This window comes from Cryptotermes secundus, unplaced genomic scaffold, assembly GCF_002891405.2.
Source record: "Cryptotermes secundus unplaced genomic scaffold, Csec_1.0 scaffold537, whole genome shotgun sequence".
Classification (NCBI taxonomy): domain Eukaryota; kingdom Metazoa; phylum Arthropoda; class Insecta; order Blattodea; family Kalotermitidae; genus Cryptotermes; species Cryptotermes secundus.
Window position 1 is genome coordinate 732,965 of NW_019740661.1, and position 17,674 is coordinate 750,638.

The 17,674-nt window shown below is 37.8% G+C and overlaps 1 protein-coding gene across 3 annotated transcripts in view; it reads left to right on the forward strand.

Annotated features, from left to right (window-relative positions):
* The window catches only part of LOC111872495 (protein turtle), a 480,259-nt gene that overhangs the window by 412,233 nt on the left and 50,352 nt on the right, over window positions 1–17,674 (forward strand). For all 3 annotated transcript variants that reach the window (XM_023866469.2, XM_033754723.1, XM_033754724.1), the window contains 3 exons: window positions 5,792–6,063; window positions 6,352–6,524; window positions 13,744–13,803. In XM_023866469.2, the coding sequence (XP_023722237.1) occupies window positions 5,792–6,063; window positions 6,352–6,524; window positions 13,744–13,803 (505 nt within the window). The remainder of the gene's footprint in view (window positions 1–5,791; window positions 6,064–6,351; window positions 6,525–13,743; window positions 13,804–17,674) is intronic.

Genomic DNA, 17,674 nt, shown 5'->3' on the forward strand with positions numbered 1-17,674 from the left:
TCTACAACTATCGGCTACAATTAATTATCACACAGTTGCGGGTTTCCACAGTTTACAAACCCTACTACAAAATCTCTTAACACAATCTTCACGAAACTTCAAGTACTAATAATGCGGGAGCTATACACGTCTCCCTGAATTACACACTCCGAATAAAACTGTAATACAGCACTCACTAAGTATCGAAAGCACACAATAAGTCTTCCGCTCGCTGACTTCTTCGTTATCGCACACTCGCAGGCTGCTATGTTTCAACTTGTAGTCGGCTGGCTGTTACTTTATAACTCGGAATGTCTTCGGCGGTAGCCACACTGGAACTCGAACTGATCGATACGCACTGTGCATCCACTTATATAGCTGCAGTGCTTGCCTGTGGCGTAATGAGTGCCACGTCACAGTAGGACGTTGATTACGGTTACGTTAGCGTTGCGCGTTACGTCACCGCGTGACGTCACCGCGGAGGGGAGTGGCGGGGAGCGCTACGTTACCGTGGAGAGGAGGGGGGAGGGGGGTTCTCAGTCGCGCAACATGTTACAATATTTTGGGGCAATTCAACTCACATTTAATTTAATTTTTAAAATCCAAAAACGAATAGTGAGAATTATTATGAAGGCAAGAAATAAGGACTCTTGTCTTCAGGCAGTTAAATATTCTGCCCTTATATTCTCAATATATATTTTCTGTATCAATTTTTGTTGTTAAGAATTTAGATATATTTCAGTTTAATTCTACTGTGCATAACATTAACACCAGACAAGGTTTTGACTTACATTTTCCAAGTAATAAATTAGCTAAAGTGCAGAAGGGTGTATATTATTCAGGAATTAAGATATTCAATAATCTACCACAAGGCATCAGGAATCTATTAAATGATATTACTAAATTCAGACAGGCTCTAAAAGAGTTTCTTCTTGCTGGTTCATTTTATTCTTTAAATGAATATTATGAATGGAACACAAGGGGTGATCTTGGTTCTTATAAATAGTATCTAAAATTAACCTTAACAAGTCCTATTAACTAACCAAAAATATATAAATAATCATCTATTTTAGATCTGCATACATACCAACTATGACTTTTATTTATTTTAACATACAATCTCTTGTTGTTTTATGAATTTATTTATTTATTTGTGAATGTATTTATTACCATAATAATTTTTAGTACACTTCTGAGAGAAGTTATTTATTCCATTTATTGTTCAGGCATGTTAGATGTTTTTATAGTTTTTCTTTTGTGTGAGTGATGTAACATACATTATTTGATATTTTGTTGTTTATTGAGAATATCCATTCATATGCATTGTTTTTATAAACTGGATGAATTTTATAAGGTAAAAGGTTAATATTGTAATGTGTTTTGCCACTGAAGACGCCGTTCAGATTGTTAATTGGTTCATTTAACAACCTACAAGTCTTGGCTACAATTAATTATAACACTGTTACGGGTTTACACAATTTACAACCCTACACAATAATCTGTCCACTCTGTCCTCAGTAGTCTACACGTATTCACAGTATGATATGGGAGCTATACCAGTGTCACTGTATTACACAATCCCAATTAGTTCTCTTGTGAGCCAAGCATCTGCTTCTCACACTATCACTTCTAATCACATGTTCTGGTATTCTTCTTTCTGCTACAACTGAACTCGGCAACTGTTCCCATTCAACTGTCTCCGGCGACGGCTACATTTCAACTGTTTCACTCCTGATCACACACTACTAAATAACTCTGAATAGTGTTCGCTGCTCCTTATTTAGCCTCGACACAGACAAGACAGAAAACAGTTACGTGATAGGTACCGCTGTTGCCTGACACCTTGTTTGCTGATAGCCTATCAACGCTGTCGGGAGTTGTTTACTGCTACATAGCAACCGCGGCATCCCTTGGTCATGTCAGTATGGGAGGGGGCGGGGCGTTGACTGGCCTATTACCATAGCAGCGACAACGCTCTGAAGGTGTTACGTCACCGCTGGCGGGGGAGGGGGTGTCCTGCATAGCGCAAATACATCACACTGCTACCTTTTAAAGGTTCGTCTCGAACAGCCTAATGGTACACCCCAGTTCCTTTTTCTTCCCGCTGCTGTGCTTGCAGTGTCTCCTGTTTCGGCTACTCCTCTTTCAGCGAGTATTCTCCGTCCTTTACATCTGCTCCCCTCTTAAGACCAGCTCATCTTGAGCGGTTTCCTGGTAACGTGCCCGAAGATCCAGTTGCATCACATTCATCCATTGCGCATTCACTCTTGCTTGGGAGCCCGGTACTTCTGCGTTACAGGCTCCTCCTCAATCCATTGTTTCTTTTTCCCACTTTGGAGGTGATCAACCCCTCCACAAGGTCCAATTCTTGATCATTACTTATTATTATTATTATTGTTGTTGTTGTTGTTGTTGTTGTTGTTGTTGTTGGAGGGGGTGGGTTTCCCCATGCACTGTGACCAGTTGTTGATCTATTGTACGTCCCCCTTTGATTCTCTACCAGTCTCCATACCCTACCGGTACTGGTGTGTGCTATCAGACTCACTGAGCCAACGAGGTCGGCCCTCGGTACTTTAATACTTCCCCCATCTACCAGAGGCATTTGAAACTACTTGGGCAGGAAATTGTTGCCTAATTCAGCTCAGAGGTCCCCTAGAGACATGGGGTTCTTTTATGTGCTGTAAATCTACGACACAGGACACACGGCTTAAAGTCCTTCCCAGAGGACTTGTTCCCTGAATTTTTCCACCCTTAAAAATTCCATGACCCCTGCCGGGTTTTAACCCATGTACCTTGAGTCATGAGGTGGGAACGTTACTCCTAGACTACGGAGGCCGCTTGATCATTACTTTCTTCAGAAGTTTCTTATGTTGACGTAACAGCACTTGAAGTGTGGTTTGAACGTACTGACATCGTCGTTCCTTCTATTCTTCCCACCACTTGCTGGTACGAGACTGTGACGCAACAGTGCCCACTGCTGATTTCTCTATGCTGCTACGGGCACCCCGCAATGGTTGAGACTCATCATAAGGCTGCTTGCAGAGACGGTGTAGACAATTGTCGATGGCCAGTTTCTTTCTCCGGCATCTGAAGGTTCCCTGGGTAGTTTCCTTTTTGAAGGCATTTCTCCAACGTCATGCCACTGTTGCACAATGGGATACCTTCCTGCAGGTGGCAGTCAACTTCATCCGGGATACATAATCTCCTCGGGTCCAAGATTTCCTGAAGATGTTTCTCCGATGCAATGCCACTGTTGCATGGTGGGACACCTTCCTGCTGGTTTTCTTCTGCCATGCCACTTCCACGCAGCATCTCGTCCCTCTGTGGGCCACGTCCAACTTCTTCTGGGGTCCACAATTTTCCCGTGTCGAATTCTTTATTTGTCGCTTGTTTCGGTCCCTATGCATTTTCTTCTTCGGTTCTCCAACCAGCATTACTTCAGCATCTTCTACGGGTACCTCTTGTTGGTCGGCTGCCTCAGCTTTCATGTCCACTGAGGCTGGCTCTTCTTCTTCTGGACGTACCTCCATTTCTCGGCAGGCCATCATCACTCCAACTGGTATTGCAATGGGGACCTCTTCTTGTTGTGCCGCGGCAGGTTTCCTGTCCACTGAGGCTGGCTTTTCGTCTACTAGACATGCCTCCATCTCTTAGCAGGCTATCGTCTTTACGTCTCTTTCAGGTTTAAATGTGGACACCATCTCCATGTTGCTGGTTCCCATTTCTTCTCATATGGCAGCTGTCCTTGCTTGGATTGCTCTCGTCTCTGCGGCAGTCTTTTCTCGCCGGGCGGCCATCTCTTCTTGCCAGGCTTTCGAGTCAGCATCTACCTTATCTCAGTTGGCGTCTAATTTGGCCATTAAATCTGCTTTGTCTTTTCTTCTGTTGGCCTCCATTTCATCCTTCTCGGCCTTCCTATCAGCCTTCATCTCTTCTTTATGGGTTTTCATGTTGGCATCCATTCTTGCCAGCATTTCCTCTTTGTCTTTCTTCCTATTTGCCTCCATTTCTACCTTCTAGGTTTTTCGTTCGGCCTCTGCCTTCGCCTGGATGGCCTCTAATTTGGTCATTAAATCTTCTTTGTCTTTTTTTTTTCTATTGGCCTCCATTTCGTCCTTCTCGGCCTTCCTATCAGCCCTCATCTCTTTCAGGATTTCCTCTTTGTCTTTCTTCCTATTTGCCTCCATTTCTACCTTCTCGGTTTTTCTATCGCCCTCTGCCTTTGCCAGCATTTCGATTATTCGCTGCATCTCCATTTTGTAGCAGTCAAGTACTCGATGCACAATGATTAATGTGTGGCATGTTTAAGTTCTTAGACAATTCTGACTCCAGTGTAACATGTTTTGCCGATAGCCTAGCAACGCTGTCGGGAGTTGTTTACTGCTGCATAGCAACCGCGGCATCCCCTGCTACGTCTCTGCGGGGAAAGGGGGTGGAGTGTTGAATGGCCTGTTACCATAGCAGCGGCAACGCCCTGAAGGTGTTACATCACTGCTGGCAGGGGAGGGGGTGTCCTGCATAGTGCAAATATGTCACAATATGTTTTCATCTAGTATTTAAGTCTTGTAGCCACATTTTATTATGTTTAGTGACTGTTGTCTGTGTTTTATATTATGTTATTTTGACTTGTTCCAGTGATTGGTTGGAACATCTGTTTTGATTTTTGATGCATTCTATATCCAGTAGTGTGACAACTTGTTTCTTGCCCTGTAATTGGATCTACTTGAATATAAGAATAAATTATTATTATTATTATTATTATTATTATTATTATTATTAAATGTTTAAATATTCAGTATCATTGTAGTGTAATTTTTAATCCTCTATTTATTTTCAAGGGGGGACATTAATCTTGTTTAAATATGCAAGTCTGTTTCAGTTTGGGAATGCATCATATTGTCATGTGTTACTGACCAGACAAGGGGTTTGATTTGATAACTGGATTTTATTGAATGCTTACAACTCATAACTAAAAATAATCATAAAGCTTTCAGCAATCTACACACTCTACAAATCACTATTGTAAACACTAGGTCTTCTATTTGTTATTCGGTCATTACGAGTTGTTGCTTGGCAGTAGCACTAGCAATGCAAGTCAATACTTAACCGCTGACTTGGACCTGCCAACTGACTGACTGAACTGTTGACTTGGCTGGTGTCCTTGTTCTATAACCTTGACCTGGACCACATAGGGAACGCTGCTTCCAAGATTTTGTCTATTGTTGCATGTTTATTGATTGCTATGGGAACATGTCTACCATGCAGTCGCTTAACAATGGCTGCTTTTATTTGTCCCAATTTACAAATCTCCTAGACAAGATAAATCTGGTTCTTCCTTCCTCTCCCTCACCCCCTCTCATTGTGTTGGTTAAATCAGCTTGTTCACCTTGAAATGAAAAGGTAGATTTACCCTTGGACATAAGAACCATATTGTGATGGTGCATAATCCACATTGAGGTAAGATCCCAGCAGTAGATGGAAGTGAAGGTTAACTCTAATCTGGTTGCTTTACCCCCATGGGGAAGAAAGTCTGGTACCCATTGTGTAGGTGGGTTTATAGGCAACAGAGCCAATTTGGATGTGGTGCCAGAGAGAAAGTCCTTCCTTTGCCATAAATGAAACCTGACCATCCACCATTCCATAACCAAGCACTTTACTGACTGATTTCCCCTGGCAACGAATGCTCAAACAGAAATTAAATTACAAGATTGAGCTTTTCTGGTCTGAAAATAAATACCTAGAACTGATGACTACAGGACAAGATAATATAACCCAGAGGGTATATTTGTTTCTTCTTTTCACTGTTCATCAGAGGGATGGCTCTCCTCTTCAACGAAACCGAGTCCGTGTGAGTGGTGGTAACATAACAATTGAAGGCCTTCGAAGAACAGACTTTGGATTTTACCAATGTGTGGCATCCAATGAGGTGGCAACAATTGTCACTGCAACACAGCTTGTTGTGGAGGGCACACAGCCCCATGCACCATATAATGTCTCTGCAAATGCTAGTGAAACAGCTGTCACACTTCGATGGTTGCCTGGATATAGTGGTGGACCTGATTACAAGCAGGACTACACCATCTGGTATGTGTTATCACCCCCCTCCTTTTCTTTTTGTTTGGTTGTGTAATGATATCATCAGTGTTGAAGATATGTACCATTTATGAGACAGTTTTGTAATGTAATGTCCAAGAGGATTTCATTGCATTCAGCAGCCATGAATGCTTCAAATTCTATATATGTAGACTGATTATATTTGTATCTGCAATAAATGAATACCAAGACAAATGAGCTACAAAAATCAGCAAAGCCATCGTTTAGGAAATATGTGTACTTCAGATGACAGAACGCCTTTCCACACTTTCACTTCAGGTACAGGGAAGCTGGAGTGTCAGATTGGTCCACTATTCCAGTAACACCCCCTGGAAGCACACAGGTTACAATAAACAGGCTCTCATCAAGCACCACTTATGAGTTCCAGGTAGTTGGAAAGAATGCTCTTGGTGATGGTATGCTCAGCAAGGTTATCACAGTCCGAACACTTGGTGAGTGACGTGTTATTCTCTGCTATATGCTTTCTCATATAAACTGTATGAAGGAGAGCCAATAAATAGCTCACAGATGGAAGTAAAACAGCTGTAATGGATGAGATAGTTTTTCTATGTGTAGCACTAGGTAGCAGCACAGTCCAGTTTTATGACAGTTTAGGTAGCAGATGCACATGTGCATGTTCAGAGGTTGGTTTCTATATTCAGAATGGCAACCATGCTTGAGGTATATCCTACCAAAGAGCAGCGCTCTGTTGTGCATTTTTAGAGGCAAAAGGGGTCAAATGCAAAGAATATTCACACACACTGGTAAAGTGATGGGACAAGTGTATCAGTATTAGTGGAGGATATGTTGAGAAATACATTTCCCCCCCCCCAGTTTCAGATATCACATGTTTTACATTTTATATCCATTTACATTTACATTTATTTTCACTTCATGGATCCAATCATCTCCCCGTAGGGCTGGGTATAAAACATGTCACATATTACATATTCATGAAGACTACACATCATTCGTTCTTTGTCCAATAAAATATATAATCAGGCCTCTCACAGACAGCTCAAGTTGTCAGGACAACACACATGGGTCGTGGAAAAACCACTGTCAAATTCACACCTTGCCATTCCACACACACTGGCAAGCTGTATCATTAAAACAGTTACATTAAAATTCATAACAAAAACAGACATTGTACATACTAGTACACTTACAACAAACATGCCTCAACAATATATAATTCGTGCACAGACCATTTATTAACTCTTAACTTTTGAGGCCCTTGCATGCTCGACAAATTCATCAATAGAGTAAAATACGTTACTTTGCAAATAATTTTGTAAAAAACCTAAATCGCTTTTTATTTTTTTTAACTGTGATATTTGACAGCAGAGTGTTAAATAGCTTGATGCCTGAATAATACACCCCTCTCTGATAGGATGATATATATGTGTTGAAGGTATGTGAAGGTGGTCATTCTTTCTGGTACCAATCACATATACAGAGTTACTGGTTTGAAACTTATCCAAATTATTAATAACAAATGTCATCAATGAAAACAAATATACACATGGGATTGGTAGTATGTTAAGCTTTTTAAATAGATTTCTACATATATGAGTTGGGCCCACTCCCATCATTATTCTTATTATTTTCTTTTGAATAACAAAGACCTTATGGCTGTCTGATGTATTTCCCCAACATATTATTCCATATTTCACCAATGAATAATAATATGTTATATTTTAGCGTCCTGTTGCACTGATTTAAGTCCATGATTTATTTAATCCGTCTTGCAGTGCATACACTCATTTTTCTCCTTCTCTCCCTCGCACTACATGTTTCGGCATAATAATGCCATCTTCAGGTGCTTACTTATCCACGTCAAACCAGTTCATTGCATGCCATGTTCACACATTAAAATAACTAAAATATGTATCTATCATATACATTGTCCACCGTTAAAAATATTAAAATTGTTCAGGATACCACATCGCTACGTCGCCCCTCACTACGTCAGTCACGCCCATTCTCCTTTGTTGGAGCACTCCTATACACACATACCCAGGAAGCCCAACAGTATAACACACGCAGTCGCAGGAGCACGACACAACAAAAGCACGACACACAAGATAGTGAAGGAGTGCTCCAACAAAGGAGAATGGGCGTGACTGACGTAGTGAGGGGCGACGTAGCGATGTGGTATCCTGAACAATTTTAATATTTTTAACGTTGGACAATGTATATGATAGATACATATTTTAGTTATTTTAATGTGTGAACATGGCATGCAATGAACTGGTTTGACGTGGATAAGTAAGCACCTGAAGATGGCATTATTATGCCGAAACATGTAGTGCGAGGGAGAGAAGGAGAAAAATGAGTGTATGCACTGCAAGACGGATTAAATAAATCATGAATAATAATATGCCTAATATACAGCTTTAAGACTATTTATATTTAATATATAGGATAATTTTCACATTAGAAAACAAACTGTGCTCAACTTGTGAAGCAAAAAATTGATATGTCCCTTACAAGTCAGAGGACTGTCCAGCTGCAGACTGATAAATTTTATTGTTTCTACTTCTTTCAGCTTTTTGTTAAAAAACAATGTATATAGAGGATAGCTCATAACTGCTGTTGGGGTGAATTTTATCATTTTTGTTTTATCCAGATTTAACACTAATTGATTACTTTGAAACCATGTAAACATGTGATTAAAAAACATCCAATTTTATTTTTAAAGTATAGTAGTCTTTAGCTGTGCAAAGAATACTCGTGTCATCTGCAAACATAATAACTTCCGAAATTTTACTTGTGACCTATTTTCTGATTCTCCCTTGTATTAACAACATTCACTGCAGATGTTTAGTGTATGGTTTATAAATTTGTGTCTCATTCAGTATTTTAAAAGGCAGTGATAGCCATTCTAAATTTAACCTTTTGGAAGACACAGCTCAGTTATTTGTAATTCCATGGTTATGCACAAGTATTAGCTGCTTCAAGTTACAAATTGTCTGTTTCTCTCCTCTGAGGTTATTGAACTCTTTTACTGTGTCATTCTGCCATCTGTTGGCTGTAAAAATGACATATTTATTCTTGATTTCCATCAAAACATTGCTCTGTAAAAGCAGATAATGATGGTATGCGTAAGCAGATATATTCAATTTAACATAATCCTGTGGTAATCAATGTTTTAAGGAATTTTACACACTGAAGACCAGTTAAGAATCAGTATATTTAGTTTAATTCTCTGATCATTTTAGAGTAAAACAGAAGAGAAAATACTGAAATCCATCCAGCCAGACATGATACATAACTTCAAAAAGCAAAATGCACAGAATTGTCTAGGAGTGGGATGTCCTGTCTATCAGAGGGTTAAAATGCTGCACCCTTAGCTGCATCCAGTGCAGTGGAAAATAATATTGTGACATCACACCTGAAAGCCAGATTAGTTAGCGAGAGGTGCATGCACATAGGCTAACAGATGAACCACATACAAGTATACTGTTACATCACTGATCTGCAAGATATCAGTTTCTTAAGAATTTATTATTTATTTGAAAAAATAGTTTCAGCTGTATATGCTGTTTTGCATTTTGTGTTTAAAAAATTTTTACTTTTGTCCCAGATTTCTGTAAGAGTGAATTGAATGTTATGATCATATTTTATAACTTCCCTGAGTGCAAAACACTGTAACTTAAACGTTTGTAACTCAGGGGTGTACTGTATAATGAATGATCTTTGCTTTAATTTACTTAATAGTGAATGAAGAAAACAGTTTTTTTCTTGTGTGCACATCTATAGTGATTGAGATACATTTGCTTTTTTGGTGATGAAATGAAGATCAGGCTCACATTGCATCGTACTTTAAGAAACCTGATGATATATACTTTACAGTGCAAAATGTAACCAAAAGGCTAGAGATGACAGCATGATGTGTTTTTCTCTGGTCAGTAGTTGATCTGTTGCATTGAAACCCACACTGATGATCCCCATTAATTTCATCTGTGTATGGACTTAACCTTGAGAGAAGGGTGTTGAGTAAAATTTTGTATGAAGTTTATAGCAGTGATATCCCACAACAATTACTACAGTCAATTTTATCACCCTTGTAAATTGGTACCATAGTGGACTCCTTCCACTGATCAGGCAGTTCCTCCATATTCCAAATAGAACTAATGAGTTAATGGATCTCACACAATAATATTTCATCTCCTGCATGAATCAGTTCTGCCGGAATTTAATTACTACTCGACGATTTACAAATTTTCAAATTTGCAATAGCAATTTCAGGTACTAATGGCTCAGCTGTATGGATTTCTGTCTGCCTAACATCACTGACCCTATGTACATTCAATAATTGAGAGAAGTAGTTCTTCCACCTACTCAAAATGTTGTGGGAATCTGCAAGCAGGTCACCATTCCCATCGTTCACTAAGTTGTTTCTAGGTTGTTAAACTCTCTTAAATTCATTTAGTCCTCTATATTGGTCTCTAATGTTCTTGTTCTTACTGTTTAATTTTGTCTTTCAGATATTCCATCTTTTTTTTCTTTTCTTTTTTTCTGAAATGCCTGCTGGTTTCGCATCTTATACTGTTCAGGTTATCCCCATGTATTTGGCTTGGATCCTGTAGCCACTGCAATTTGACTTGTTTCCTTTTATCAAATATTCATATTCATATTTTTATTGGTTCCAGAAATCCACATTTTGCAATACAGCCTCCAGATACAGAACAAGTCAAATCATTTGTATAAAAGTCAACAATACTATAATAATTTAAGTTGACTGTACAGTTCTAACCAGTTCATTTCCTGATGGTTGGTTAATGTAAATATTAAATTAACTAAAATATTATCATTATTCATACAATTATAGTATATTGTCATGGGTTAGTGGCTAAACGCAGGGTTTGGATCAATAATTATTTAGACATTTATTTAGGTTGCAGTGTTTTGCCCTCAGGGAAATTATCAGATGTGGCCATAAGATTCAATTGAATTCACTCTTACAGAATTCCCCCAGGTAAACTATGCTTAACCAAACATAATTACAACAATTTTACTGTTCTTCACAGTCTACAGTTAACTACAAATCTGCTCTGTCTTCACCTACTCATTGCTTGTTGACAGCCTCCAGTATTGGGAACTGTCCCTATTACTTCTGTACTTGATGGCTCCCTTTATATAACTCTGATGGGGACTGATTAGAAAACACAGCCCTCAGCAGTTCCTGTACTGTTATGTGTGTATTGCTGAGGAACCTTGTTTTAACAAGTAATTGTATAGCAACAAGTGCCTCTGTGATGTGCCTGTGGCTCCAGAATCCAGACTTTTGGGTGTCATGTTGCAATATGATACATTATTTAATTTGTAAGTGACATAATAATGTTGACTGTCAAATTTGATATCAGTATAATATTCAGGTTGCAATCAGGGTTGAAGGGATATGCTGTGAAATATGTTTCATGTCATGTGAAATAATATTTGACTTACCTACTTTTACATAAATTGAAGAATTCCTAAGTAATAATAACCATAATCTTTATCATATTAAAATCCATGGATAATCTGTAGACAGTAGTATGGATTTGTGGTGCAGTTTCAAAATTTTCATAATTGTAATCTGGTTTCTACACCAAATTTATTCTGATAATATAACACTATATTAAATCTCTATTTTTAATATGTAGCAGTATATCTTGGTTCTCAGTTTGATCTGTGTAGTTGGAACTTTACACATCTCTGCCATACATCTGTCATTGTCTCATGCACTTTCTCCTTTTTACTTTTGTAATTTGAAAGCATAATGGAAACTGGAGCAGATCACTGTTTACTATGTACTGCATACTAAGCCTGACCTGTTACTGTTAACAGTATCCAGTTGTTTTAAAATTATAAAAGATTATGAAATAGGGCAGCCATTGGAATCTGTATTAAGAGTTACTACTTTGGTAAATGAATGAAGTCCCTATCCAGTCCAGCACAATGGAAAATGTGATTTTTGTTATCCATCTGAATTTGAAGCTAGATTAATGACAGTATGTCATATTTTCCTGAATATAAGATGATTTCTCCCAAGCTCAGCATCTGAAGAACAAGGATTATTTTGTGGTAGTTAATGAAGCAACATAATTTATGGGAGTGAAGAAAGAAATTTCCATTGCCCTTCCTGGATCTGACCTGGCCATACATTCTGTAGCTAGTCTTGTTGTTGAGTGATCTAATATAACTGCATCAATTATCTTAGCGCCTTCTAAAAAGAAATGCTTCAGAACTTGCTGGAATGTTGTCATATTTCTTGTGTTGCTTGTCAGATATAGATAAATCAGAAACGTGATTATGTGAGTATATACATCCTTGTTCTACTTTCCTGATTTCAGTGATTTTATAGCTAAGTATAATGTCAATATACTGTGTCTCAGTGGTATGAGATAGCATTTTAGTGTCCTAACATTTAATTCTTACTGTGCCTCAAGATGCTTCACAGTAACTATGTATGCCAGTGCAGTGCATGAGATGAACATTTTTGTACAGTGATATTATTTATGTATGATTTTCATCCAATTATAAGATCACAAATTATCATAAGGAGAGTGAAAGTAAAAAATTTATAGAAATATCAAGTGTAGTTTGTTGAGGAACCAATTGGAAGATATGGAACACAATGTGATCAGGTGTTTCAGTAGAGAGACATGTTGTCCCCTCATTATTAAGTAATATCATGTTCACAGTGTGATTGTTTAGTGTTCCATGACATATATATATAGCAGCAATATGGTGTCAGTTTCAGTAGACCATTTAGTTGATTTCATGCACTGCAAATATAATTCTGTGAACTAATCGTGCCTTCCTGCTTCATTCTAGTTCCTTAGTACTGTCTTGCTCCTTGCCACATAGGTGCACATTGCTGGCTGTAAGGTTGCCTGGCCTTGGTTTCTCAGATTCAAAATTTGAAGTATTTGTATTTCTCTGATGAGTGACATGCTGTTTATACTATCTGTCTGCCTGTCTGTCTATCTGTGTCATCTTTCCAGCTGTCTGTCTATGTATCTATCACTATTTAGAAAGAATTGTTAGTGTCAGTTTAAAATTTGAAAATATAAGAGCCATATCAGGAAATACGTGCTACTATTAATTTCATAATCATCTCTCTGAAAAAAAAATTAAGATTCAGATTTATAAAATTATATTTCTACCTACTTCTTATGTGGGTGCAACATTTTATTTTCAAACCTGAAAGGAGAACAAAGTACATGGGAAGAAAATGCTGAGGAGACTATTTGAACTAATAGTAAATAAAGTAATGACAGACTGGAGGATCTTCAAAATTGGTATTTTTGACCTGGTATTGTACTAGTTATTAAATGGAAAATGTTGAGGTGAGAAGATACAGTATATAGCATACATATGAAGACGCAAAATGTGTACAAAATTTGGGTTGGAAAAATCCTGGAAAGAGGTCACTTCATAGGCAGAAAATAACTTTAAAAAGTATTTTAGAGAGACAGATGTTTAGGTGGACTCAAGGGCATAAGAATGAGGTACAATGTGTTATAGAGACATAGAATGAAGCGTGAATTGTGCACTGTTCATACAGTGCAGGATTGTACACTAAATGTGAACATATTTCCTGTGAAGACGTCTTGCAGCCTAATTTTCTTTCCTTGGGTTGGTCTGATTTCTCTTTGGTTTCCACGTACGTTGATGTAGGTATATCTTCCCCGCCTCGGGTTGGCACACCAGAATTCCCATCTGCAACAGTGGACTATGGTAAGATCTTCCTCATTGGCAGGCACTTCTGTCGATTGTCACTTCCTGCTTATTTTTATATCTCTCAGCTCTTAGTTTTGCCTTAAGAGTTTGTTGGAGCCATCATTCATTAAGCACAATTACACAGTTACATCCTGGTTTGGGGACTTATTTGTACTGTCTGTATCACTGACACTTAAACATCTAGACATAACAGTTGCATTCATGTCTGTTATATGATTTATAGAAAGTTGTTCATCTTTTGGCATAGAATTCTGAAACAATATGAGTTATAATATTTAAAACAAATACCTTAAAAATATCACAGTAAATGAGAGTAGAATTTATTTACACTGTATATCATACTTAATTTTGTGGATGGTAACTTCATCTGTGGTCAAGCAAATAAACTATTTTGAGTTTAAGTCATGCAAGATTCACACTCATCAAGGCTGCTTAAAATTCAACAAAATGAACAGACTTTCATATCCATCAACATATACCATTGGATTAGGACATATTCTTAAACTGCCCAGATGAATTTGCAAAATAAATGTGTTACATAAATGAAGAAAAAGACTACAGTGTCTGGAATTCTGAGTTTACGTTATTTTGTTTTCATTCTTGTATTGTGACATCTTATTGTGATGGGCAATTATCCAGCATTTCAGGGAACAGGACTGTTTTTGTTTGCTGGTATCCTTTGCCTTTTAGATATGGTGGTAATAAAAGAATCCAAATACTCCCACTTGGAATTAAGTCCCAGGCTGTGGTGCCCTCATGACATTATGCTACTGGTGTTTGATGGTTCCACTAAACTGCCCTTCTCTGTCCTGTGTTTCTCTGCTTGGCCTCATGTGTTGTTTTGGGTTTCCTTTCTTTGACAGTTGGCATTTTCTTAGAGATTTCACCCAGTTTTGATTGAGATGTGGTTGTATGTTGAGTGTTTTATTCACATGTTAGTCTTCTCTCACACTGCTGATGACAGTGATGATATGGTTCATAATTTTTATCTCTGATTTCTTTTACTGTGCTGTCAGTATCTCCGACTGTATAGCATCAGATTTTAGGATTATCAATGAACAATGAATTTGAAAGCATTTAGAAGAAAGCAGTCATGGTCTAATTGAGTAACCATCCTAGCATTTACCAGGAAGGACCAAAAACCATGACAGACCTCAATCAGGATAGCCAAGATTCAAACTAAGCACCTCCTGAGTACAAGTCTAGAACATTAATGCTACATCAACCTATGCGATGAGTTAATAAAACATAGACTGTTAAAACTTTCATGGTGTCATAGATTAATCAAGTCTTCTCAGTGTAAAGGGTTTATTGATTAGTGGGTTATTTAATGACATTTTCTCAAGAATTTTGGCCAACTTTAATGCAGTACTCCAAATTTTCATAGGAGCTGAGGGAAACCATGGAAATCTGTCTGGGTTAAAACCCAGAACCTCTCAAATACACGTAGGAATACTAACCAAATGACCACTATGTTTGATCTCAGAATATGAACTGTGTAAGCTATTTTCTATTTAAATAAAATAATGTCACATTTTGGTAGCAAAAGTAATTCTGTGAGATAGGCTCAAGCAGTTAGTCGCTGGCTTCCCACCATGGTGGCCCGAGTTCGATCCCAGATCTGGTCAAGTGGGATTTGTGGTGGACAAAGTGGTGCTGGGGCGGGTTTTCTCTGAGTACTTCGGTTTCCCCTGCCAATCTTCATTCCACCAAATTCTCCATCATCATAATCACCTGGGGCAGGCTACAATAGGCCAATCAGTGGCCTCCGTGCTGCATGGACTCAGTTGGACTCAACCCCCCACTAAGCGAATTAAAAAATTAAAAATAAAAAAAATCCTGTGAGATGGTTACTATCTCTTCTTAAACAAGTATGGGCATATTTTTTAACATATTTGTCACCCTGTAACGTCACTTAAAACTTCAAAGCCCTAAGTTAATACGTTGATATTTTATTGAAATTTTTAGACTGAGAAATTAAACAAAATGAATAATTGACAATATTAACCAAGATTTTTGCCCACATTCTATATTTTCTCAGGGTTGGACTGATGCAGTCCATAGAAAGACTGAAGAACAGCTTTTAATATACAGACGGTATAGCTTATTTCTCTAAACGTGGGACCAGATTATTAATTTTCATTCTTATACTTGGTAATCCTTGAGTTAAAAAGAACCTGACAGGTGGTGAATGTTGTAAGTTGTCTGAAACATGAGAAACAGAAGTTTCTTTACCTTGTTTTTGCTAGTGACTTGATTCTTGCTATTTATTAGCATTGTAGATAAACAGAAACAGCATATTTTAACATCAGCAGTGTGAGACTAGTAATTCTTACTGAAGGATAATATGAAGTGTTTTTATAGCCCTCTTTCACGACTTTCAATTGCTGTTCTCTTCTTTGACACTTAAGTTGTGAAGTAGAAGGCTGAATGTGTCTGCTTGCACCTGTAGGCCAGATGAATACAAATGTCAACTCTCGATTATCCGGGGGCGGATTAACCGGTTTGCGGCTTNACATGTATCAGATATATTTACTGAAATCACGCAGTAAACACGTTGATATCTAATGCAAAAAAATACAGTAAAGGTCACTAAAGAGAAACATTTCAACATAGAACAACAATATATTTTCAGCTTAAATAAGAAATTTAATTTATGATTATTCCATGGCAAATAAGTTGCCCATAATCTGTTCAGTTATAATTTTTAAAAGCATACCATTGTCAGGTGGGCTGTTTCTCCACTGATTTTCAAAGCTTGTAGTTTCATTTACTGCAGTTCAGAGGCATTGATGATGTAAATTTCTTTAATTTATTTGTCACGTTTGACATATATCTCTGTCATTGTTTGATTTATCAATGAATTGATTTTGTAAATATGAGTACTGTAAAAGAGTCAATTTATAGGATGTTTGTTTTTTTATATCAGGCTGTACTGAACAATTTCTTTATGTGAAAGTGTGGAAAAATTTAGTTTGTTACTGTCTGGTTGTAGAATGGAATAAGTGAGATGTTCATGCTTAATTTTCACGTCTGATAATGTGGTACTGCTGCTGAACATTAGGGCCAGGAGAACAATGAATCTGTATGTATGTTTGTTACACAGTGTATTCAGGGAATAACTGCAGTCTTTGTGGATGTAATGGTAATAGAATATTTCTTAAGAAAAAAGCTGTTATGTCTCTTTGCTCTAAAAACAAGGAAGACAGGTAGCAATGAAGTTATTTAACAGAAACAAGGAATTTAGTATAGTAAGAATACCATACATTTTTAAAAAATTCAAAGCGGAAGTGCATTTGTGTCTGATACTTCATTGCACAGCCTGAATGAAAAAATAAGTAGTGGGCCACACTGGGCCATACAATGCAAGTATCTTGTGATCTGTTGTACATCCCCTTCCCTTCCCCCAACAATCCCACACTTCAAACACAAAGCAAGTAGGCAGTCATTTGGTTCCACAGAATAATGGCCCAGGTGATGAAATGTAAAGTAAACTGTAGCCTCATAGTCACACAGGATATGTGAGGTTGCTTCATTTTTGTTCATGCACCTTGCGCAAATGGAATTATGTGTTAGTTTCAATTTATATATGTCCTTTTAGATGACTGTGCCTTTTTTTATCAGGTTCCTATTTAGTTTTAATAGTTCCTTTTTGGCTATGGATCCTTGTAGGAAGCCCATCACATGTTTGAGTCCTGTTCTAGTCTGTTATAGCACAGCTTAGTGCAGTGTTGAACTGTGCAGCTGTACAATTTGACTGTGCCTCTGCCTCCATGCACCAACCCAGGGAGAAGACCACAGCTGAATGACCTAAGGATTTTAATTTGTATCTGTGCAATGAATGTTGACTTGAATATATATTGACACA